The 24,889-nt window shown below is 45.2% G+C and overlaps 1 protein-coding gene across 1 annotated transcript in view; it reads left to right on the forward strand.

Moving 5' to 3' along the window:
* Nucleotides 1-11,524, forward strand: part of tecta (tectorin alpha) — a 45,618-nt gene extending 34,094 nt beyond the window's left edge. Inside the window, exons 23-38 of the mRNA XM_062535838.1 lie at nt 80-213; nt 705-1,027; nt 1,136-1,344; nt 2,191-2,390; nt 3,201-3,581; nt 3,807-4,093; nt 4,566-4,846; nt 6,094-6,195; nt 6,418-6,429; nt 6,800-6,999; nt 7,178-7,341; nt 7,802-8,050; nt 9,298-9,460; nt 9,639-9,726; nt 9,895-10,014; nt 10,641-11,524. Of these exons, the coding sequence (XP_062391822.1) occupies nt 80-213; nt 705-1,027; nt 1,136-1,344; nt 2,191-2,390; nt 3,201-3,581; nt 3,807-4,093; nt 4,566-4,846; nt 6,094-6,195; nt 6,418-6,429; nt 6,800-6,999; nt 7,178-7,341; nt 7,802-8,050; nt 9,298-9,460; nt 9,639-9,726; nt 9,895-10,014; nt 10,641-10,744 (3,017 nt within the window). The 3' untranslated portion in view covers nt 10,745-11,524. The remainder of the gene's footprint in view (nt 1-79; nt 214-704; nt 1,028-1,135; nt 1,345-2,190; nt 2,391-3,200; nt 3,582-3,806; nt 4,094-4,565; nt 4,847-6,093; nt 6,196-6,417; nt 6,430-6,799; nt 7,000-7,177; nt 7,342-7,801; nt 8,051-9,297; nt 9,461-9,638; nt 9,727-9,894; nt 10,015-10,640) is intronic.
* Nucleotides 11,525-24,889: the final 13,365 nt, after the last annotated feature.

Raw genomic sequence — 24,889 nt, forward strand, 5'->3', positions numbered from 1 at the left:
GACAACGAAGAGGACAATGGGAACGGGAATGGAAACGGGTATGATGGCCCGCTCGGAGTCATCATCACCCGCACCCGAGCGCTGCCCCAGTTCAAGCTGTTTATCCGGAACGAGGAGCGAGACACGCAGCAGTCAATCTGGGTCAGGGGCTTTGTCCTGGAGGTGTATGGCTATGAGATAGAAGTGTCACGCAGCTACAAGAACACTGTCACGGTAAGTAAAACAAAACAAACAAAAAAAACAAGAGAGCCAGCACATAGCAGTCAAGTGAAAAAAAACTGTTGGAATGGAATGGAATGGAATGGAATTTGAACTGAAGAAAGAAAAAAAGAAAAGAACAGTACCCAAAGTGTTAAAAGATATTTTCATTTTCAGATTTAAAAGGTTCTAGAATTAAATCATCCAAGAGGGTCTTTCCTTCTAGGCATCATGACAGAAAGTTATTTTTAATCAAGCCTCAACAATAGAGAAGGCGAGAGAGCAGCTCACTTTGATGCCCCCGTGCGGTTTTGTATTTCAGTCAGCATCTGTTAGCATGCTGGACATGCCTCAGAGAATTATCCATCTGAGTGGCATTTGGAATGGGTTCACACCACCCAGCAAAGATCTAACAAAATCTGTAGATTAAAAAAGCAGCGGGCGGGGACCGAATGAAACGATGGGAATGTGATGTGCCCTTGTCCTGTGCCTTTCCCTCCGCACAGGTGAATAAGGAGCGCTTGTATCTGCCTCTGAAACTGGGCCCGAGCAAGGTCAACATCTACACCCTCGGTCTGCAGCTGATGGTGGAGACAGATTTTGGCCTCAAAGTGGCCTTTGACTGGAACACCCGTGTGCTGCTGTCCCTGCCACGCAGCCTCTACAACGCCACCTGCGGGCTTTGCCAAGGAGTGCCCCTGTCTGGTCCCACCACCACTGTCACTCAATGGGGCATGACATGGGCGAAGCGCGAGACGTTCTGCCAGGTGGGGTGTGGCGACTCCTGTCCCCGCTGCGGGAACGCGGAGAGGTCTGGCGAGGGCCCCGTGTCGGTGGTCGACATCGCCGGCAACGTGGAGACCGACGCCGGCAACCCCGGCAACCGCTTCCACTTGGCGGAGGGACTGTACGTGTACGTGGAGCCGGAGGCGGTGAGGCTGTGCGGGCTGCTGGTGGACCGCGGCGGCGTGTTCGCCCGCTGCCACAGCATGGTGCCGCCGGCGTACTTCTACCAGAGCTGCCTGCAGGACACCTGTCTGGACCAGGGGGCGCGCGAGACCATCTGCAACTGGCTCCAGGTCTACGCCAGCACCTGCCAGACTCAGGGAGTGCCCATCGTTGGCTGGAGGAGCAACACGCCATGCAGTAAGAAACATCAACAGAGTTGAATATGTGTAGATGTATATGTCAGTAGAGTTGTATATGTGTAAATGTGTATTTAAGTTGCAGGACAGAAATAGCGAACAGCCAATGATAAGTGTGGCGGCCATATCTATAATAAACTAAAACATGCTTGGCGGGCCGCACTAAAGTGCGTGGCAGGCCACAGTTTGGACACCCCTGGTCCTGGACTATATGTTACATTATCACACGGCTCTTCACAATGCTGCCGAATATGCTAATGCGTTGTGGTCCTGTTTGCCCTGTCGGGATTTATCATCCCGATAATGACCGGCATTCTACACATTATCCCTTACTTATAATCTCATCTCACCAGCCTCAATATTTTCTTACATTAGCACACTGTACACTGTAGATGTACACATGAAGATGAATTTGTGAATGTCTATGCTCTCTCTTCCTCTCTCTAACAGGTTTTTAATGTACATTGTGCAGGATGTTGCAATACATGGACTGTTTGTAAATTGTTCACTCACATGAATGCTTCAATCCAACTGACAAACTGACCATTGACCAAAGTCTTACTTGTATCAGAGAGGGTTAAAGCGGAGCGAGAGGCGCAAACGTTCGATAATTTCCGCGTTCTGTCTTCGCAAAGGGGAGGGGGGCTAAATCCCCCTTTAAGCAGGCCTGTTACATTCGAACTGAACTGCTTACCAATCTGACACAGATCGATATTCCACTATGACGTCTTTGCAACACGCCTCTTTAAGCAGACAGGAACTGTTCGAATTTTAGTTCCATAGAGATGCATTACGTTGCTCTATCTTGTCAATAATTAAGGATCTTTGCTTGTATCCCCCTTCACAGCTGTGTCATGCCCAGCAAACAGCCACTATGCCAGCTGCATGGTGGTGTGCCAGCCCCAGTGTGCCCCGGCCCGTGGGCAGCGCGACTGCAACCAGTATTGTGTGGAGGGATGCCAGTGTGACCAGGGGTACGTGCTCAACGGCAAGAGCTGCATCCTCAGCCAGAACTGCGGCTGCTACACCGACAGCAAATATTACGAGGTGGGTCACTGGATCATGAGGCAGTTCTGCGGTAAATACTCATGCGGTAAATACTCATGCAATAGGCCAACTGGAAAGGTTATACTGGATTGGTACATTAGTGCCAATGGGGGAGCAAGTTAACCTTTAAAAGGGTGGGTTTTGAACATTCTAACACAATATTACGAGGTGGGTCACTGGATGAGGCAGTTCTTTTTTCTTTTTTTTTTAAGATATTTTTTTGGGCTTTTATGCCTTTAATCAGACAGGACAGTGTAGGGTGACAGGAAACGAGTGGGAGAGAGAGTAGGGTGGGATCCGGAAAGGACCACAGGGCGGGAATCGAACCCGGGTCGCCGGCGTGCGGTGCAGGTGCCACAGCCAGTCGGGCCACGACTGGGGCCTGGATGAGACAGTTCTGCAGTAAATACTCAAAGGCCAACTGGAAAGGTTGAACTGGATTGGTACATTAGTGCCAATAGGGGGAGCAAGTTAAGGGAAGAATATCCTGAATGATGAAAACATTTTCTGTTGTAGAGGAGGACAGAATAGGATAAGTGACTCAGACTGGAAATGTATCATACAGACATACAGTAAAGCTTTAAGGATTATGAAGGCAATCCAATAAGGATAACTGGAAAGGATCCACGACCACAAAAGCAATATCCAGCCTGTTTGGATTCTTTCTTTCATACAGATTTAGGCCACTGCCAGAGCTCCATCACTAATTTAATGTGTATTCCTGCCAAATCAACGCAATATTTGAATTGCCCTCACTGCAAACACTGCCAAAGCAAACGACATCACATAGGTTTTCCTTCTTTGTGGCAGCCTAAGCAGCTGTTCTGGAACGGCGACTGTACCAAACGCTGCCAGTGCATCGGCAGGAATCTGATCCAGTGCGACCCGCGCCGCTGTAAGGCCGAGGAAGAGTGCACGCTGCGCAACGGCGTGAGAGGCTGCTTCGCCCGACGCACCCAGCACTGCGTCGCCTCGGGTGGCGGAGTGTTCCGGACCTTCGACGGCGCTTCTCTCCGCTTGCCCGCCTCCTGTTCGTTTGTCCTCTCCACCATCTGCCACAAGCTGCCAGAGCTCTCGTTCCAGCTCATCGCCAACTTCGACAAGTGGAGCACGCCAAACCTCACCACTATCTCACACGCCTACCTGTACATCAACGAGGAGAACATCCTCATCTCTGGGAGCACTGTCAAGGTTTGTTAGCTCCTCTCAAACAATGCAGAGGAATTATTTATTCACCTAAAGGAGTTTCTGTATTACCTAAATGAACTGCTGAAGGATTAATTTATCTAATTGACATGATGTTTTTATTTCAACTTTGGACATGACTGTTCAATTTAAAGTGTGTAGTATTCCTATTTTTTTGACACCATAGACCCAAGCTTCATTCACATCTGACATTCATGATCTCCTCCCCAGGTAAACGGTACCCCTGTGACAGTACCCTTTGTCACGGGCCTGATGACGCGCGTGTCCACCTCAGAGGGCTTCCTGGTCATTGACACACCGCAGGAGATCCAGGTGCGCTACAACCGCTTCAACACCCTGAGCATCACCATGGGGCCCCGGCTGCAGAACAAGGTGTGCGGCCTCTGCGGCAACTTCAACGGCGACCCCACCGACGACTACATCACCTCCCGCGGCAAACCCGCCATGACTGCTCTGGAGCTCGCGCAGAGCTGGAAGACCAACGGCATGCAAAACAGGTGCGCGTGTGCATATGTGTGTGTGTTTTATGGTGCATGTTTTGGTGTGCCCATGTGTGAATATGTGTTTGCTTGAAAGTAACTGCATCTGTAGCTCTGCCCAACTGTGTAGGCTAGACCGGGAGTGTACCTATGTTCCTCAGGTCCTATCTTCCCCGGGTCCTATGTTCCCCACTTTGTATGGGACCGGGGAACATAGGACCCTTTTTTTCTTACATTTTAGAAAGGGTCCTATGTTCCCCGCTTTTCCCAAAAAGGACCCTACGTATGTTCCCCGGTATGTATTGCAACCGGGGAACATAGGTCCCTTTTGGGAAAAAACGGGGAACATAGGACCCGGGGAACATAGGGATGACCCCAGCTAGACCCACGGTACATGCTTATATGATATATTATGTGCTTATGTATGGATTTTTTAATAAAATTGATTGTATGTTACCTGTGTCTGTTCTTGCTCCCTTCCTGTGCTTAGCTGTGATGAGACCCAGTACGTGGCCCTGGCTCAGTCCTGTGACAACACGGCCGTGGCGGCCCTCCAGGCTGAGGACAGCTGCCTGAAGCTCACCGAGATGAAGGGTTTCTTCCAGCCCTGCCACGGCCTGCTGGACCCCAGGCCCTTCTACCAGTCCTGCTACCTGGACGGCTGCTACAACCACCGCAAGGCCCAGGTGTGCGGCTCCATGGCGGCCTACGCCGAAGCGTGCCGCTCCTTCGGCACACTCACGACCAAGTGGATCACCCAGGAAAACTGCTGTAAGGGGATGGCACCACATGCCAGTCAGATTTATGTTGGCAGAAGTCAAAGATGAAATTTTAACAGTTAGCACGTAACATTTGGTTGACTTTCACTCGGTGAGCTGTTTTTCTACATTTCCAGATGCTTCAGCAAAGCTTGCTACTACAGTATATGAGCAAATATCTTTGAACATAAATGCCTTTTATCATTAAACTCAACTTTAAACTCAAGTTTCATTGTATTAAGCTAGCTAAATTGACAAGTTCACAAGCTAGCTAAACTGACCAGTTCACAAGCAATCTTTTGTCAACAATAGTTCCTCTCCCCAGTTTGCTGCTTTTTTCAGCTAGTTCGTTTGGTGTAGGTACTGTTGGCTCATTTGTGGGTGAACCCTTGTACCAGCTAGTAGGCTACTATAGATCCGTCAAATGCATGCACCCCTAGACTAGCCTACTCCTTCCCCTGGTTTTAGAGATAACATGCTAAACTATATCAGCTAGCTTGATAGCAAATTGTATGTTGCTAGTTAAGGAGTCAGAGTAAAATCATTACTTACTCTTAAATTCCATTCCTGTCTCCAGATAGTTTGAGGTGTTGCAGTAGAGTAGAGGGTTGTCTCAAAAGCAGGAAGCCTTGTCGTGTGGTGATGTGCATGTGATCATGCCTTGTCAGCCATATTGATTTGTAGTCATTTTCCTGCGCAATGCTTCAAATTCGAACTTTTTTTTGTTGAATGAGGAAAAACGTGTGTGTGGGAAAAAATTAACCTGAATTCTATAGAATGTGTATCTTTATTGCAATAAGAGGGTTTAATTTAGTAGTAGCCTACAACTACCTACATAGCCCACTCCATTTGAATATGTTAATTTCCTTCATTGGTCATTTTGAGGAATTATTATGCAAGAGCAGTAGGCCTATATAGAGATCTCTATGTAAGGCCCTGGATTAAGCCAATTGCGTCAGGAAAGCCTATGAGTTTTCTCAACTAAAATGTGTAGTTTTCTGCATGATCATTTACATAATGATGCTTAATGAAATGGCCTACAATCTTGATAAATTAGAGGCAGATGACATTTCCAGATTTGTGTGTGATTATTACCCTACCTATTCATAAGTATTACAAGCATTTTAAGACATTCAAATGAGACGTAACCTACTGAATGTGCAGGCTATGCAATATGTTTATCCATATCGTAACGTAATTTTCCCTGTGCCTTCACTCAGTTGTGAAGACAGCTAACGCTGTGACTGGACCTGTCTTTAGCAGAATGGATCTATGACCCCTGTGCCGGAGAGATCTGCACGAACAACACGTGTGAGCAGGAGAATGGAGGAGACCTGTGTGGCTGTCCAGAGCTGCCCAGCAGTGAGATAGGTGAGATGACCATACATGCATATCATATGTGTTGTATTCCTACTAAGAACAACTGTGAACCTTAGGATTAAAAGGAACCACTTTTTTTTCATAGTGAATTAATCATTTAAGGATTCTGTGAGACGAGAACAATGCAAATGCTTTTGTGAAGCTGAGATGAGAAGTTACAGTACATCAAAGGAAAATTGGGTCCTCAGATAGCAATCACTATAGGTGGTTCAAACAGTTATTGGTGGCTTCTCAAAGCTTTAGCAAAACAGGATCTAAAATAATTTGTACATTACAGTCTTATGGAAATTTCCAATTATAGCATAGAACGTTTCCCCAGAGAACAAAGCAAGTTAGGACAGCTTCAATTATGCAGCTAAGTCTTGAATCAACTCTAGCAAAGAGGAATGAAATGTTAGGGTTTCAAATAGAAATCTACAGGGATGTTGGAAGTCACTCAGAGTTAGAGGTGCTGAGAGATCTATGTCCAATGACGTCATATTAAATGTTATACGATACCAAAAGCTGCAGTTATCAGGACTGCGCCTTGTCTTTGAGTTTACATGAGAGTTATGAACTATCCCTTTTACTGCCCTATGGAAAGGAGAGGATGACATCCTTCAGGCAGAGGTGACATGTAAACATGCTCGGATGGAGGTCTCTATATCCAAGTGCAGGCTCTTCCAGCTGGGCTTTGAGCGGGAGGACGTGCGCATCAACGACCAGCACTGCCCCGCGATCGAGGGAGAGGACTACATCTCTTTCCACATCAACAACACCAAAGGTCACTGTGGCTCCATTGTACAGGTGAGCTTCCCAGCTGCTCTTGGGACTTACCTGTCACATATTCAGATGGTTCTGGATGTCACAAAGAAAGTAGTGAAATAATACAAATAAGAAACACTGTCATGATATCATTATATGATTATAATAATTATTCCGGATCAGCTGTGTAGCGCATCATTTTCTTCTTCTTTTTAAACAGTCCAATGGAACACACATCATGTACAAGAACACTGTCTGGATAGAGAGTGTGAACAATACAGGAAATATTGTGACACGTGACAAAACGATCAATGTGGAGTTCTCCTGTGCCTACGAGCTGGACATCAAGATCTCCTTGGAGACGGTGCTAAGACCCATGCTAAGGTCAGAAGAAATTTTGGGGGTTTTGAGGGGTTGTTTGGAACACCTCACCGACACCAAGTCACGACAAACCTATTTTCATGTCCATTAAACTGATAGTAGGCCGACTCTTACACGTTACAGTGTCTCCAATGATCAAATTAATAGAGCCATGGCAACCAAAGGAGACCTTTAATGTTGCTATTTTTGTTTGAAATGAATGCTAATCAAACATGCGCAATCACTCAAGCTTTGAATGTACCATCTGTGAGCACCGCAGAATTGTTTGCGTTTGAGTTGAGTTGACAAATGAAAATCATACAGTACATAGCAAATATGTATGTAGTTTATTAAAAGCACTATATCTCCAAACCAAGCACTGACTTTTTTGCATTCAATCACTCATCAGTCATATAATTTGTTGAAGATTTAATCTGATAAACTGTAAATTCATTCTTTTTTTGTTTTCCTGTTTTTTTTACAGTGTCATAAACCTCACCCTGCCAACTCAAGAGGGAAACTTCATCACCAAAATGGCTCTTTATAAGAACTCCTCCTACCGCCAACCTTACCGAGAGGGTGAAGTCATGCTCAGCACGCGAGACATTCTGTACGTCGGCGTATTTGTCGAGGGGGCAGATGCGCGGCAGCTCATCCTCATCGTGAACATGTGCTGGGCCACGCCCTCCCGCTACAGCACGGACCGACTGCGCTACATCATCATAGAAAGAGGGTAACAACACAACGCAACTCGACACGACACGACACGACACGACACGACACGACACGACACGACACGACACGACACGACACAACACAACACAACTCAGCACGACGCGACGCGACGCGACGCAACGCAACGCAACCCAACGCAACGCAACGCAACTCAACGCAACGCAACGCAACGCAACGCAACGCAGCACAGCACAGCACAGCACAGCACAATATAATACAATACAATACAATACAATACAATACAACACAACAACACAACACAACACAACACAACACAACACAACACAACACAACACAACACAACACAACACAACACAACACAACACAACACAACACAACCACCACACTGCCTCTGATATTAACCATTACTAATGCATTTCATTGTCGATAGCACAAAGAATCAAATGAATAGAGGCCACACCAAGAAAGCATGTTTTTAGAGGTTTGATTCAACTCAATTTCATTTATATAGCACTATAGACCAGGGGTGTCAGACATAGGCAGTGGACCTTGTGGAGGCCATCATGGTCCTGTTCATTGTCTTTTTTATGTGTGTGGGTAACAGATTGTTGTTTAATCATATCCTCCAAAACTATACCCGGGTATAAGCAAACAAGTACAGATCATGTACTGCTGTCACATACTGATATCCCCATGTTAACTCCGCAGCTTCATCATAATCATACATGGCTCTAATTTTCCATTCCTTCCCAAAACATCTGGGGGGGGGGGGGGGGGGGGCACATGAAACCCGCTGGTGGGCCGGATCTGACCCCCGGGCCTTATGTTTGACACCCCTGCTATAGACCGTTGAAGTTCGCCTGCAAAAAGGACCCAAAGCTGCCATCTTTGCCCATGTAAGGTAGCCTGGCTGGCAAGCCAAACTATACAGAAATGTATAGTCTGGGTCGGACCATTCACAGAGCTGAAGCCCGTGGGTGGGATGAACAGTTGTCTTTCAAGCTGCCTCTGCACGTAATAGGCCAGGTTCTGATTAGAACTACTGACTTGGTGTCGAACGCAGGGTTGGCCTTAACGGTGCGTTTGCCACTAGGGTGCGTCTAGATTTCTAGGCTACATGTAAGGAGCTCCCGGATATCCTGATGCTAGCTTTTGGGTCTTCTTTGTAGGCTAACTTCAGAGGTTTATAACATTTGAGTATGTCCTAAGACACATTTCAAAGCTTGATCTTGAACTTGAGGTGTAGCATATGAAGACACTCAGGACGCCTCACTGCTGTTTCAGCTGCCCCAACGTCAAAGACAACACCATTGGCATGGCTGAGAATGGCGTCTCTCTTACCTGCCGATTCCATGTTACTGTGTTCAAGTTCATTGGTGACTATGATGAGGTCCATCTCCACTGTGATGTTACACTCTGTGACTCCGAAGTCCATCCATGTAAAGTGGTGAGTTTTGGTCAACGCTTTAGAAACAATGTGCAAGCTTTGTTGAAAGAGAACTATGGAGGGTTTTTTTTTTTAGCTCAACTTACTCTAACTGAAAAGTGTCAGCCCTAAAAGTAATACAGTCTTCTAAATGCAACAATCCCTGGCAAATGCATAAATATTTTTTCTTTACATTCAGAACTGCCCACACAACAGGAGAATGTACTCAGGAGAAACTGAACACAGGACACAGCAGATACTGTCCATTGGACCCATCAAACGCAGAGGTGTGGAGTACCTCCTTGATGTGTTGACATGGGATTCTCTCTCTCTCTTTTTTTTTCTCTCTCTCTCTCTCTCTCTCTCTGCATGTTTAAGTGTTTTATCTGTGTACCTTGTGTTTGTGAGTGTTTTCTTTTTAAAAAAAAATGTGGTTTTGCAACCTGGGTTCTCAGACTTAGACTGGTGTGAAGACAACAATGGCGGCTGTGAACAGATCTGCACCAGCCAGATGAGGGGACCAGCGTGCAGCTGCGTCACAGGAATGCTCCAGAAAGACAGGAGAAGCTGCCGTGGTGAGGCCCCCACACTGCACACAAACATGAGCTATATCCTCTGTCATCTTAAGTCCAATTCACACCAAAGATTCCCAACGCGACGAGACCGAGTTGCAACGGTGTGAATTAGAAGTTGCACGTAGTTGCAAGCTGAGGAAGCCGTCGCAGAGCATTAAACATGTTGAGTCGCAGTTGCAAGGTTTTAGAACGTCTCGTCTCGTCGGGAATCTTTGGTCTGAGCCTTACTTTACAGTCTGGAGTGAGGCTGTCAGACAGAGATTTATTTGTCATTCATGAACTTAAATGTCTGACCCCTGTTACAATCCAGTTCATAGGCCCCAACAACAGATTAAAATGGAGGCAAACAAATGACAGTAAAGTTCAGTTCATTAATAGATAACCTAAAATCTATAGTGCCACCCAATCTATATCTGTAGAGCTGAAAACCAATAGTGTGCTCAAACTGATGAACATGTCAGATATGGACAACTGTGATCTCGCTACGTGAAGCTTAAAGAGACACTGTAGAAAACAAACCATGCTTTAACTGTCAAAGAACATCTTTAATCAGTAGCTATCCTTTTAGTTACGGCTTTTTTTGCATGATAATGTTTGTTCGTTTTCTGCATCTTTCTCTTTTACAGTGGCTGGTTCTGGTGCTCGACTCCAACCTCTTACTCCTCTGGTCATTTTTGGAGTGACCTATGCCCTTCTGACCCTCACACACACGTTGTCCTGTTTGTCCTAACCCTTCATGCAACCACACAAGGGAGGGGAGAGGTGGGAAGGACCCGGAATGACAGCAAGTAAATGAGATATGGAGACACAGAGAAAAGGAACAGCGTGAGAGAGAGAGACGGAGCATCCATTCCAAAAGCGCCACCATAGAGCAATAATAAAACCAAAACACTGCCGAGAAGAATCATCAGCCGCATCTGTTCAGTGATGTGAAGGACATCGCACAGTGATCAACCTCTTCTTATTGGGCCGCTGTGTCTGAAGGCGCTGGAGATGAGCCAATGAGACTACCCCAGAACGCAACAAATCAAAACGGATCGGGTTTAGACATGAACAAAATAACTGAACAGGAACAATACAAACTGTTTCAGAATTTCGAAAGTAAATATAGTGGACAATGTAAAGTGTGACTTGGCAAAATGATCTCAGAATTGATAAAACCTAGTGAATCTAGTGTTTTAGATGCAGAATATGCCTACTCTATCATCACTTTTGTTTCCTTTGTTGTGCTTTACGAAAGGCTTTGGTATAATTATGTAAAAAGGCTTTATATTTGGGCATTGACTGAGAAATAGAACTAGACTGTGCAATTTCTTTTTTTTCCCACTTGCCGAAGCCTTTGGTAAATGCCATCAATTTTGTCTTTGGTGCCGATGCCAGTTTGTCTGCTGTGATTCTCTGGATTGATTCATATTTATGTAAAATTTCTCAATGAAAGGAAGCACACAGCGATACTATAGCCAATTATCAAGCAACTGTGATTTGCAATAAAAGTAACCACTTGAACATGTGACAGTTATCACTGAGATGTTGAGATGTTGTTCTGACAGTGTGGCATTGTATTAGAGCTTTGATGAGGTTCTTCAAAGAGGTAACACTCACAAACACCCACAATGCAACATGTTTTCAATTCGTCATATTTTTACAGAGTATTAATGTGTGAATGTGAAACAAATTCAAAGTGTTTAAGTAACATATAGCGGAAAAAAATTAGAATGTAAAAGCAAATTTGTTTAATATTTCTGAACACACACTAGTGTCTTACAATTAAAATTTTTGGCTATTGTTTTGATCCTGTGAAATTAAATTTCATGAATGAAAAATGATGGTTGCTGGTGGCACCTTATGGGGTCTCCAAAAGCACTGTCCTTTGGGTATAATTGAGTCCAAGGGGCACCATCACTGTGTATAAAAGGGCATTCCTTTCCGATCCGATCACTAAATGGATGTTTGAGGCATAAATAAAAAATCCCAGACTTTTATTCTGTGGTTCATGCACAAAACATTGTCCATGTGTATTTTGATGTCTATTGCTTGTTTAAGAAAATTAGACCCAGAAGATAAGGGTTGAAAAGTGGATACTGGAACCTAACCATTCCATTGAAACGGAACGCGGAACACAAGGACCTAAGATATTCTCATGATTCCAAGAAGTGTTTCAGTGAAACGAATATCTGTATATGTGTCTGTGCGTGCGTGTGTGTGTGTGCGTGCGTGCGTGCGTGCGTGCGTGCGTGCGTGCGTGCGTGCGTGTGTGTGTGTGTGTGTGTGTGTGGGTGTGTGTGTGTGTGTGTGTGTGTGCGTGTGCGTGCGTGTGCGTGTGCGTGCATGCTGTATTTGTGCGTGCTTACGTAAAATCGCGCTGATACGTGTGTTTCACGTCGCTAAGGCGACCGCTTGGGAGGCGGTTCCTTGCATCCGACTTGCAGAAGAAAAAAAAAATCCTGAAACATTCCCGCTATCGTGGGATAGAACCTTCTCTCCCTCAATTCAACTAAACTTATATATAGTGAAACTGTGTTTACGCGGCGCTTTACAAATAAGAGTAATTTGGACGGGCGTTCTGACAAACTACTCCAAAAAGATGAACTGGAATTGTTCAGGTGAGAACCCCTCCGCTCTACTCCTTTAAGGTTTAGAAATAGTGAGCCCCAGGCACAGCAACAAAATGACATAACAGACTTAGTAGCTACGAGTAGTATTATTAGCCACACGAGGATTTAAAGCTTGTTCTCGGTTGGTGAAATGTACCAGGCTTGATGGCCTTACATTAGATAAATATTGCAAAATGAAAATATTTAAGTAGGCTACCATACAAATGTGTAGGCTACTTTTGCCTCATGACTCGTGACAGGTGTATAATTTACCGGCCCCTGGTTCGTTTATAAATTTGCCTTAATATGAAACTATTTACGCCAATGTAGGCAGCCTATTATTCTCTTGGAGAGTTGCTGCAGAGTTTAGTCACGTTTATACTGCATAGGCTGGGTGTTTCCTTGAATGATATGGGAAATATGCCGAGGCTGAGATTGTCTGACATCACGAGATTCCATTTGCTCTCTTGCTCTTTCTTTCTCTCTCTCTCTCTCTCCCTCTCTCCGTTTCTCTAATGAAATTTCCATTATCCACTAGCAGAGTGTCTAAAGTGACCTTGCTCCACTTCCTCTCAGAATTGATACTGTTTGGTGTAATGTGAGACATACAGTAGACCTCACGTTTGTCACATGTTTGCTCTTCCTTTGTGTGCTAATGCGCATGTGAGAAGTCTACTGTATACTGTATGCAATTCTGCAATGCCACACTTACGGGTTATTGACTTTTTCACATTATTCATGTAACTAATACTTTCTCACTGTTACTTCACAGTCTTGGCCTCTTGACTGTTTGCACCCAGAGGCTCAAGTCAGCATGTCTCCTGTGTCTTCACCTAAATATTCATCAGGCTCATCCCTCCTCACTCAGTACGGGCCCTTTGACCAAACCCTGAGCTACAACCGCACTCAGGTCCTCTCCTCCAGCAGGTATGGCGCCCCCACCTCGCGATACCTCGGGGCCAGCCCCTGTCAGGCCCGAGCGCAGCACTACCCTCGGGAGATGGAGAGGGGCCGGCCTGACCCTCAGCCGGACCTCAGGGTCCGCCACTGCGACGTCTCCAGCAGGGCCCAGGTCAGAGGTCAGGGCGTCCGGCCGAACGCGGTGAGGGGACGCTCCACGTCCCGGCCCGTGCACGCACCAGCATCGCCCCTGTGTTCGCAGCGCCGGTCAGTCAGCTACTCGGATCTCGCCCAGGAGCTTGTGCTGCTGGACATCAACGGCACCCCATCACCCCCTCCCAGGCAGTACAGAGTAGGACGAGACGGGGCAGAGAGGAACGGCAGAATTCTCTTCAGGAACTCAGAGGTACGTTATCACATACACTTTTTGTTTTTATTTTTTTATTAAGAGTTTATGAATGTTGTGAGCTGGTTTAATTGACATACAAAATGCTGCATCAGTTTTATAGATTTTGGATCAACTTCTTTTTTGGGGGGTGGGGGGTAGAAAAGTCAGGGAAGGTAAGTGTTTTCAGACAACAAATCTTCATCATGGTTGTATATACTGTAGTTTGCCAGTGTCCATGTGATGAGACATCAGATGGTGCAATAACTGTTACCTCCACTAGGGGTCAGCAGTGTTTTGGACAATACATCCAACAGAAGATGGGCTTGATTCTACTCCTGGCTATGGGGTTGCTTATTCCCATTTCTCCAGTATTCAGGGTTTTTTTTAAATGCCAGACTGGAAACAACTCTAATTGTAATGAGGGGTTTAGAACCAAAATGGATGTCATGAACTGGACACAAAAAAGAATTTGATTAGAAATTGTAATTAAATCTTTCTCAACACACCGCAGGCTGATCTTTGACCAAGTTGGAGACTCTGTCTGGGCATGTTTTATTGTGAGTCAGGTTTACAGTGTTCTGTAGTCGCTATGGTTACTTTCAGTGGCTGATTTATCCATCCAACTCCTCAATTCAGTCTAGAATCTACTCTGCTGAAATATTGGATCTGCAGATTGACTGCTTTCTCCACTGTTGCATGAAATCCTCCTTACCTTTGCAAGTTCAGTCTAGTGATTTAATGGAGCCTCTTACCCATTCAGGACACATTTCTTTCTTTCTTTCTTTCTTTCTTTCTTTTTTTCTTTCTTTCTTTCTTTCTTTCTTTCTTTCTTTCTTTCTTTCCTTCACTTCAATGCAACCTCACCCCCCATCCTTGGGAGTGGTTGTTTTGGAGAAAGTGATTAAGTTCTCTTTTAATGTTCACCTGTCAACACTCCCGAAGTGACTCATGTTTACAGTACAAATGCTCTGTTTTGGTTTACGTAACGGCACCTCACACACCATCACAACGATATGGGGTCATGCTTGTGAAATTCCTGTAATGTATAGATAACATTGTGGTGTAAGGCAACAGGGAGAAATACGGAATATTAGTGTGTTCAATAATGAGATAATAAGGCCTTGTCTACGCATGTGTTGATACGTTGTGTAAACAAGCTTTAATACTGATCTAAATGTGCGTGGTGCTGGTGTTGTTGTCACTTCTATATCATGTTTCATCAGCTACAGCAGATGACTCATGATGTGAACTCTCTGGCAAGGGTGTCAGTACATGACTGTCAGTTACTAGGGTGACAGCAGAAGCTTAACTGAGAAATGCAATTATTTACCTTTTTTCTTCTGAGATGATTGTGTAGCTGTACCTCTGGTTAAGGCATTGAGCCATGCTGTGTGCGACGCTGTCCACCGGCCCATTGATAAATTTCAGCTTCATCCGGGAAGAAAGCTAAGTCTACTTGGTCTTGACACCTGAGCAACAAACTCACACCCAAACACACTTAGACTTAAGCAAATATCCATTCTCTATCTGAAAGATAGTTTCAAGAGTTTACTTAACACACTAATAGTCCTCACCCTTAAAGGCAAACACACCGGCTATAGAGACAGTCCCCTTTTCCTTGCTGCCTACGCCATTCCAGAGCACCACTGTCACATCAGGAGATTCCCAAACAATTCAGTCCACACAGGAGAGGCTGTCTCCCATGGCAACCAAACACGGCGCGAGATGACAGCTCGAGGATGAGTCAGATGCTGAGAGCATTTGGTGTATTATTGGTTTATGATGACAGGCAAACATTCGGTTGCCGCTGATATGGGGTAAAGACCGCAAGGTTTTAACGCGGAGCCAGCTCTGAACTGTGACCAACGGTGGGGTTGTTGACCCATTTAAAACTCGTAGAAGAAGGTTTAATTCCTCCTTTTTTACAGTAGACCCATAGGGGCTGTAAAATTGCCACGATGACGTGCAATGCTGCCCTTTGAACCCTATTAGAGTCCTCAGAAGAAACTCCGGGACCTCTGAGTTACGTAAATTTTTAGAGACCGTAGTAGCGCAGTAAAAAAAAAACGTAGTGACCTTTGAATCGTTTGAAGGACAGTGGCGTTATAAAGACTCCAGAGGGTTGTTTAAGGAGGCGATAAGATCGTTAGCACATACTGTACTGCTTCTGCGGATAGATGTCAAGGACGATTGGTCTGCGCAGGACCTAAGTGTTAGCAGTGACAGCAGAGCGCCGGCGGTGCGGGTTAATTTGGCGCGTAGCCGTTTGATGTGGAGCGGACGGACGACTTCCAGAGACGTCCTTGTGGACGAGAGGGGATGCAGATGACCAGGGCGCCCATGAGCTGAATCACGTAGGGCAAATTAGGCAGTCGCATACACACACTTGCTCAGACACACAGACACACTCATGCACACACATCACATACAGACACACACACGCACACACACGCACACACACACACACACACACACACACACACACACACACACACACACACACATTGAATGCAACAAAAGAGTCTGGGAAGACTAGGAATTACAAAGAAACAGGTTGGCATGGCCCCCATCACTGTATCAATACATAATGTATAAGAGTAAAGCTATGATGGTGGTGACCTTTAAGTACGCATAAAATGGCATCACCTTCATGCATATATTTGCATTACAAGGGCAGGGACATTGTGGGAGTCAGACCCTCAGTGTAGATCACCACACACTCTAGGATGCTTATCATGGCACTTGGTTGACCTCTGTCTTTTAGGCACTCTGAATTCTGAATCCTATGGCTGTGAAGGTGATGTGATTATACAAAATGTCAGGCCTCTTTTCACAGTGAGACTCTCCGTCTGTTCCTGCATGGATGTGTGTGTGTGTGTTTGTATGTGTGTGTGACGTGTGTGTGACGTGTGTGTGTGTGTGTGTGTGTGTGTGTTTGTGTTTGTATGTGTCCCTCATCTGTAGTCTCGTGATGTTTGTAGAGGCACTTGGTTGACGTCTGCCTTGAAGTAGAATTCATCGAATGCACCCTCCTTTCGCTCTGGAGGGCTCACAGAACGAGACTTTTAGTCTGTTCCTGTATGGATGCCTGTGTACCCTGTTTGTGTGTGGTTTTGGTAATGTGACAAGACTGTTCGCACGCGCGCACACACACACACACACACGCACACACACATCCATACATGTACACTACTGTACATGGTCACATATAGAAACAGGGGCAACTTAGAACTTCCTAGACTACTTTATAGCATTACTATCTCTATGCGGCATGCAGCACAGAGAGAACACCAAGCTAGCCTCAGACCCAGGTCGCCGGAATTCCAAAATCATCCGCCAGCTTCACCACAACCACAACGCCATAAATCCAGGCGGTCTACCATTGGTATGGCAGTCAGAAGCACACGCTCCACCGTAGTGACAGCACTCCATCCCGCGGCTTCTGAAAGTCGCTGTGTGTCATGAGGTAGAGGGAGATGCTGCCGATAGCCCTGACAGGACGAGATAAGACCACAAGCGGTCAGCTCCCCTCAGGAGACTGCAGATCTTGTGACGATGAGGAACTCTCTGCTATCATCCCAGTCCATCTCTACTAGTGCATACCATGCAGTCCAACCCTCTGAGCTCTAGGGCTGACTTTTGGATGAGTAAATTGCTTATTCAAAGGACCATAGAAGGAGCGTGTGTCCTTTGACATCTAAAATGCTGAATATTGCAGCCAACTTTCTTAGTGGGCGGAAAAATGGAAGCAGAGTCTTGTTATTGGAATGCCTGATGTTCTATATATTCAGAGAATTTAGACACTGATTGCATGTGATTGCATTATTTGAGATAATGTTCCACCCAAATGTGTTGTTAATGACGTTTTTCGATTATCCTTTTCATTGGACAAAAATACCAAGTTTTGCCTCTAAGTTGTACTAGTGTATTGTATGTTGTGACAGTGCTTTACGGGAAGAAAGAAACTGTTTGTATATCGTTAAGGTTTCAGTTCATTTACAGTGACTGAACAAATGTGTCACTACAGATTAGCCATAATGTACACGTCTACGGGAATGACAAAGCTAAACATGACGGAGGTAAAGATGTCACCTGACATCTACAGACTCCTATTAGCTCTCCATTCTCCATATGGAAAGAGCGTGACATTGCGACACAGTGGCCCCTGAAATCTGTGTTGTAGCTAGTTCCAAAATCCACGTTTTGGAGACTCTTTATTTTCACGTCACAAACGGAGATTTGTGATTAATTAACGTGTAAAGCAGCGTCTGACAGATTAGCTGAGTCTTGACGGAAGTGGTGTGATCTGTGATGCAAGGCTTTGGAAAGGTGTAGACCCAAATTCCTCAGATTGTTTGAGTGTTGCAAGCTTTAGTTTGTGGTGGTAGAAATGCCTCTAAAAGGAAGCATTCTGTGCCGTAGTTCAAGTAGGGTCATAACAACCAGCAACCAGCATGTTCTCCTAAAACAAAACCCTTTAGCGTGCTATTAAAGGCTCATGCTATTTCTTTTTTTAGATCATTATTGCTGATAAAGAATAGATTATTCAGGTATGTATCCTAGATTAAGCCAGGGCTTTTGTCCAGAGCTGTGTGGAGCACACATGGGAATTAAAAAGTCCTCCTGTATGAAGCTTCTGCCTCAATTGCAGAGTGAAATATTGAGCAACGGATTATGTATGTGTGTGGTGTGCTGTGGTGTGGTGTGTGTGTGTGTGTGTGTGTGTGTGTGTGTGTGTGTGTGTGTGTGTGTGTGTGTATGTGTCCCTCATCTGCTGTCTTGTGATGTTTGTAGTGGCACTTGGTTGACGTCTGCCTTGATGTAGAATACCCGGAAAACACATTATTGGCTCTGGACCTGCTGTAATTCCATGAATGGCAAGGAGATAAATAGTAGCAGTGGTCTCAGGAACGTTTGGCCTCTTTTCACAGAACGAGACTTTTTGTCTGTTCCTGCGTGGATGTCTCTGTTCCCTGTTTGTGTGTGTTTTTGGTAATGTGACAAGGCCAAAATAAATGTCGGGCCAGCTCAGGTCACACACACATACACGCATTACATACACGCACACACGCATGTACACACACACACACTCAAAGACACGCACACACACACACACACACACACACACACACACACACACACACACACACACACACACACACACACACACACACACACACACACACACACACACACACACACACACACACACACACATATGCACACACACTCACACACAGGCCCTCTATCCGGTCCCTCTATAATCCCGACTCCAGCTGTCACTGTAAAACCCCAGACTCCCTCCTGAATATGAAATCACATACAAGCACACACACACACACACACACACACACACACGGGCACACTCTGTCTTTGCACTGCACCAAACCCTTCACATCAAGTCTAGTGATTTCTCCCCACCAGACAGTTGGGCCCTGCAGGAACGGTTGTGATGATGTGGACATGATGACTGATTCACATGAGTAAATGGAGGCCAGAATTCCACTCTCTCTCGTTGACATCCCCCCCCCCCCCCCTTCTTACAGTACTCTGCCCTCCTGTCTTTATGTAACTGGGAATTATCCACTGTGTGGTTTTAACACAGGCCCATGCCCAGGGCAACCTCAGTGGAGAGCAGAACAAGTGAATGGTTGTTTTATATTTTTACCCGGCGAAGCTTATCAGTGCCTGACCTTACTCAAACTCAGTGGTCTCTCTCTCTCTCTCTCTCTCTCTCTCTCTCTCTCTCTCTCTCTCTCTCTCTCTCTCTCTCTCTCTCTCTCTCTCTCTCGCGCTCTCTGTGAGTTTGTGTATGTGTAGTTTTCTGTACATGTGGGAGACCTATTTTACATCAAGCTACTTTTGATGTGATCAAAACAATGAACACACATCTATTAGAGGTCAATACAAATTGTACAATTATATTTACATAACAGTTTAGCGAATCCCTGCAAGGTATACTCACATCTAGGTCTGCAAAAGGAATCAATACATCATTTGTTTTCAAACTATTAGATTAGTCATCAACTATTTTTGGTAATTCTTAATCCATTGGTGTAATAGTTCAACGTTTTCTGATTGTAGCTTCTTAAACTTGAATATTTTCAGCTTTACTTGCTCTTCTATGACAGTAAACTAAATTTCTTTGGCGTGTGGTCAAAAAAAGGTAGTTGAGGACATCATCTTAGGCTTTGGGAAAACACTGATGGGCACTTTCACCAATCTTGAGAATAATTGACAGATTAATCGACTCTGAAAATATCATTAGTTGCAACCCTAGTCACATCCTTACTAAAGCAAGTGGTTTGCATCGCAACTAGACTCACTTCCCTTGTTGCATCTAAAGCTGCTGTACAGAGCTGCTTCACTGAACTTTTTTTGGCCCAAGGTACGCATCATAGGATTCACTTTGCGAAAAAAAATAATCTCAGGTTTACAGTATTTTATACACATTTCTAAAATGATAAAAGCATGGGTCATGGCGGATCTTTTTTAAACTTCACTTACACGGTCCAATTGTTTTGAAGGCAGCAGACTGGACAGATTCAAATAAAGACATCAGCAAAATGGTACTCTGTGTCCTCGCCAGGTTTAATGCTTAAGAATCGGTGTTCTCTCAACACTTGAGTAGTCGCGGCTCTTTGCATGGCATGCCAGGTGCACAGAGCCGTGTCCAGCCGAGCGCTGACGAAACCTCGTGCCCACATGCATGCAGCCTGGCTCCGGCCAGGTGAGTTTGTTCCCTTTTGTGTTTGTTGTGGACACACGCCAGCTCAGGTGTGTGCTTACACAGTCACCTCACCTTACGTTAGTCTGCGGAGCTTTAAAGTCAGCGGCCTTTTAGGTTTTTCATTTTTTTTTTTAATTATTCTTGTTGCCATTCACACCCTCACCCTCCCTCTCTTTTTTCTCTCTCTCCATTCATTCTCTCTCTCTCCCTCACCCCCTTCCTTTCTTTCATGCCCAGGCCTGCCTCATAGGCCCTCTCTTTAGAGGGCAGTAGATTACTCCTCTCCTCGTTACTCATTTGCTAAGCACATGTCTTCAAACAGCTGCTCTTGCAAGCCCGACAGTTAAAACATTTAACATTACGTAAGTCGCCGTTGGACTTTTACCAGAGGAATGGAGGCCAAAGTACCCCAGGATTTCCTATCCAAATCCAAGCACCATCAAAGAACGCCCACCCCACCCTGCCTGCACTCACCTTCCCTGTTATACCGGTGTAGTGTGTGTGTGTTTACGTTGCTCAGATTAACTGTTCAGTATTCTGAGGCAGTGAGGGTGGCTTTTGGGCATTTTAGCACAGTGTTATGCAATTTTTTGTTCTACGACTATCTCTGGTGATTTAGTGAATTAGAAATGATATTCTCAAGAAAAAGTAATGTTAGGCAATAGACAATGATTGAATTGATTACTCTCTAGATAGATAGATAAATATATACTTTATTCATCAAATTGAATCATTGTATCACAAAAACATAATTTTATACCCACTAGCTGGAAAAACAGCTGTCAGATCTACACATGTGTGATTATTTGTTACTATTGATGAAAGATTATCTTTATTTTGAATGTATCTGTTGTAGTCTATTTAGTCTATCTAGTCTACTGTAGATACCGTTTTGTTATAGTTCACAGTTTGAACTCCAGCCGACAGGCTGTTCTACTGTACTTTCTCCTGAGGGCCTGATACGCTTTGTGACATCAGCAGCTGCATTCCTATGAAAAGTTCCTATGAAAGTTCGGACTGCTTTCGTTTTCATTAAAAGCATAATGAAGGGAAAGGGTTGTCATCCCACCTGGCTTTGAAAGCTTTTACTAGTACTTTGTACTTCCACTTCCAGTACTTAAGTATGTTTTATAATGGGCTACTTGTCATGCTTAAGTACTGTATAATAATAGATAATAGAGAGATACGTCACTTTCTGATCAAATATCGGTGCTTCTACTCGTGTGTGGGTTTCGGATAGTTGATACAATTCTGGAAATAACATTTTACAGAGTATGTTATAGTCCTTTAAGAGTGTGACTTGATGTTCTTGATTACAATCTTTAAAGAATGTGGTTTGATGTTCCATGTGACTATCTACTCACTAGCCAAGTGTGGAATTTAAGGTCAGATAGTTCACAAATTGCAGTTGTGTTTGCTGTAAGAATGCCTTAGATAGAGTTTGGAGGTGAAGGAAACACAGTTCAGTCTCTAAATGGCCCTGACCACCAGTGGCAATACTGCACAGAGCTTATGTCATTCGTTCTCTTTGTCTCTCCTTCTCTGCCCACAAGACCTGAGACGCTCTTGAAGAGCAGACAGATCACCTGCGAGATAGCCGGTCCCGCGTGTCAGGTGACAGAATTGCTCGGAGGCTGACCCTCTGCAAGAAGCACCTCAAGAGTCACATACACTATCTTGTGGGTGATTCCTTCCTTGCGTGGAAGGTTAGTTCTTAATGTCTGCCTTTATCTCCTCACAGCTGCACACTGGAGGGTGAAGCTTAACTGCAGGCAAAAAATAGGTGCGCTTAACTCAACATAAAAAAGAGGGTTTTGGGTGCGTAAACAAAGGAAGAACTGGATGAAGCATCAATATCTTGAGCCCTGAAGACGGCATAGACCCGAAACGCGTTGGTCTTGTGACATGCTTTCCTAAAAATTAAATGAGTTAAAGCTTTAGAGGGCGTTTACTTTTTTTTTCATCCAAAGCTTAACTGCAGATATAAGGCAATTGGTTATCAGGACTGTTGTTGACACAATGGGTCTTAGTAGAGGTTAAGCCTTTCATTCTTTCACAAACAGTGAAATCTGAAACTACCTAATATAAAATAACTATTTTGTTTCTTTCATGTTGAAGAGAAGTCTTTGAAGTATTGATACAACTAAACCAAAGCTGCATTATCAGTCTCTGCTTACATGCAGTCTACGTACAGTAATATTACATTCTGTTTTCAGTCAGGATTCATGCAACAAATATTAGATTGAGATAAGAACTCGTCTATGGTTAACCCCTCAGCTATCAAGCCCGACACAAGGAACACATTCTGTGGATTTAAATACTGAATAATGTCCTCAATCTCTCCCAAATAGAAGTCCCAATATGGCTGCATGACGCAGTGTCATTTGCAGGGACCCAATCTGATCTGTCAATGCGTCATTGACACTCCAGTCACATACTGTCCCTTGCAGCGGTACAACCTGTTCACCCTCATAGCTATGTCACTACTATCACTCCGGCTACGACGCTGGCCGAGTGCAATGTACTTACAAGGCTGCCGGGTTGTGAACCGGACGCCCGTTTTAGAGGGCACTTGTCGCGCCCGCCCGACACTCAGGTCAGCAATCGGCCTGTCCGTTTGACTTTGAGAGAGAGAGAGAGAGAGAGAGAGAGAGAGAGAGAGAGAGAGGCCCTTGCTCCTGTGCTCCAGAGCTATTTTCCGAAGGGGCCCGGTCCAGACTGACTCACTGCAGTGGTCCCGGTGACATCACTCCGTCTGCTCCCCGAGGCTGAGAATAGAACGAGCTCCGCCTGCAAACACCCTCTCGCAAGACACTTGTTCTCTCTATCTTTGTCTCTCTCTCTCTCTCTCTCTCTCTCTCTCTCATACACACACACACACACACTCGCGCTCTCTCTCTCTCTCTGTATCTCTCTCTCACACACATACATTCCCTCTCTCTGTTTGTCCTTTGTGTCTGTGTGTATGTTTGTATTTTCCACTCCATCATGGATCTATTCATGAGAGGACTATCATACAGTTAATAAGGGAATGTGATAGATCGACTAAGAACGGTATAAGTTCGACTATAAATGTGAATTGCTACCTATTTTCTCGTTCACATTAGTGCTGCTAGCCAGTGACTTTGCCCCTAGGACATGCGTTGACTGGCAAGGTCTGTAGCCTTCCCTCAGCTCTGCCATCCAGGTGCTGACTGCGCAGTTCCTCAGGTGAACCCGCCATAACTGTGTCACTCCTTTTCTTGAGAGGAGTTAATCGTTAAGCGAAAGGGAGTATGCGCCATAGCAACAACAAAGACGCCTCGCCCCGCGCGACTCGGTAAGGTTTATGCACCGGGCGGTCATATGCGGCTTGACCTGCCTGTATTTCGCAGATTAATGACCAGTGACCACGAAGTTGGACGGCCATTGTGGAGGCCCTTTGTGCAACAACACTGGCTCTGCATTCTAATTAGCTCACTTATGTAAACATGTTTCACTCACATTGAGCGCGGCCTTTGTTAGTCGAGGTCTTGTGTAATAGACTTAGAGTAAATCTACAGTGAATGGGTAAAAAAGGTATACTTGTGTGTGTGTGTGTGTGTGAGTGTGTGAGTGTGTGTGTGTTCTTTCCATCCACTGTTTTTCACTCTAGTTGGCCACAGTGTCATGTGAGCCGAGGACACTGGCGGAGATCCAGAGTTGTCGCTGCACCAGGACCTCCCTCAGAACCCCCCCACCCCTCTCAGAACCCCCCCGACCCCCCCCCCCCACCCCTCTCAGCCCGGCTCTGTTGAATGTTGCCCCCTCTTGGGCTGCAAACAAGTGGCTCAATAACAGCAGGGGATTAGCTGGCATCTGTGACTCACAAGCATAAATGGACAAACATGCATCAATACTTGTAGCGCCGCTGCCGGGTGTGAAAAATTCTCCTCTTTCCAGGGCTGTGTGTGTGTGTGCGCAGCGCGTGCGTGTGTGTGTGTGTGTGTGTGTGTGTGAGAGAGAGAGAGAGAGAGGGAGAGAGGGAGAATGTGAGAGTTATTTGGGATGCATTTGATGTGTGCTGGAAATGGAAGTCAGATGATCACAGTCGAGTCACCTATTGTTGTCATGCTCCCAAACTGGCAAATGGTGTCATTTCACACATCCACTGGAGAAGACGCATGACACACGACTCAAGCAGTCTGTAAACATCACTTCAAACAGGACTTACATAACATTGATTCAGAGGGGCGTTTCAGAAGATGAATGCAATTATTTGCGCAGAATGGTCAAGCTCAGTGT

Source organism: Sardina pilchardus, chromosome 5, assembly GCF_963854185.1.
Source record: "Sardina pilchardus chromosome 5, fSarPil1.1, whole genome shotgun sequence".
NCBI lineage: Eukaryota > Metazoa > Chordata > Actinopteri > Clupeiformes > Clupeidae > Sardina > Sardina pilchardus.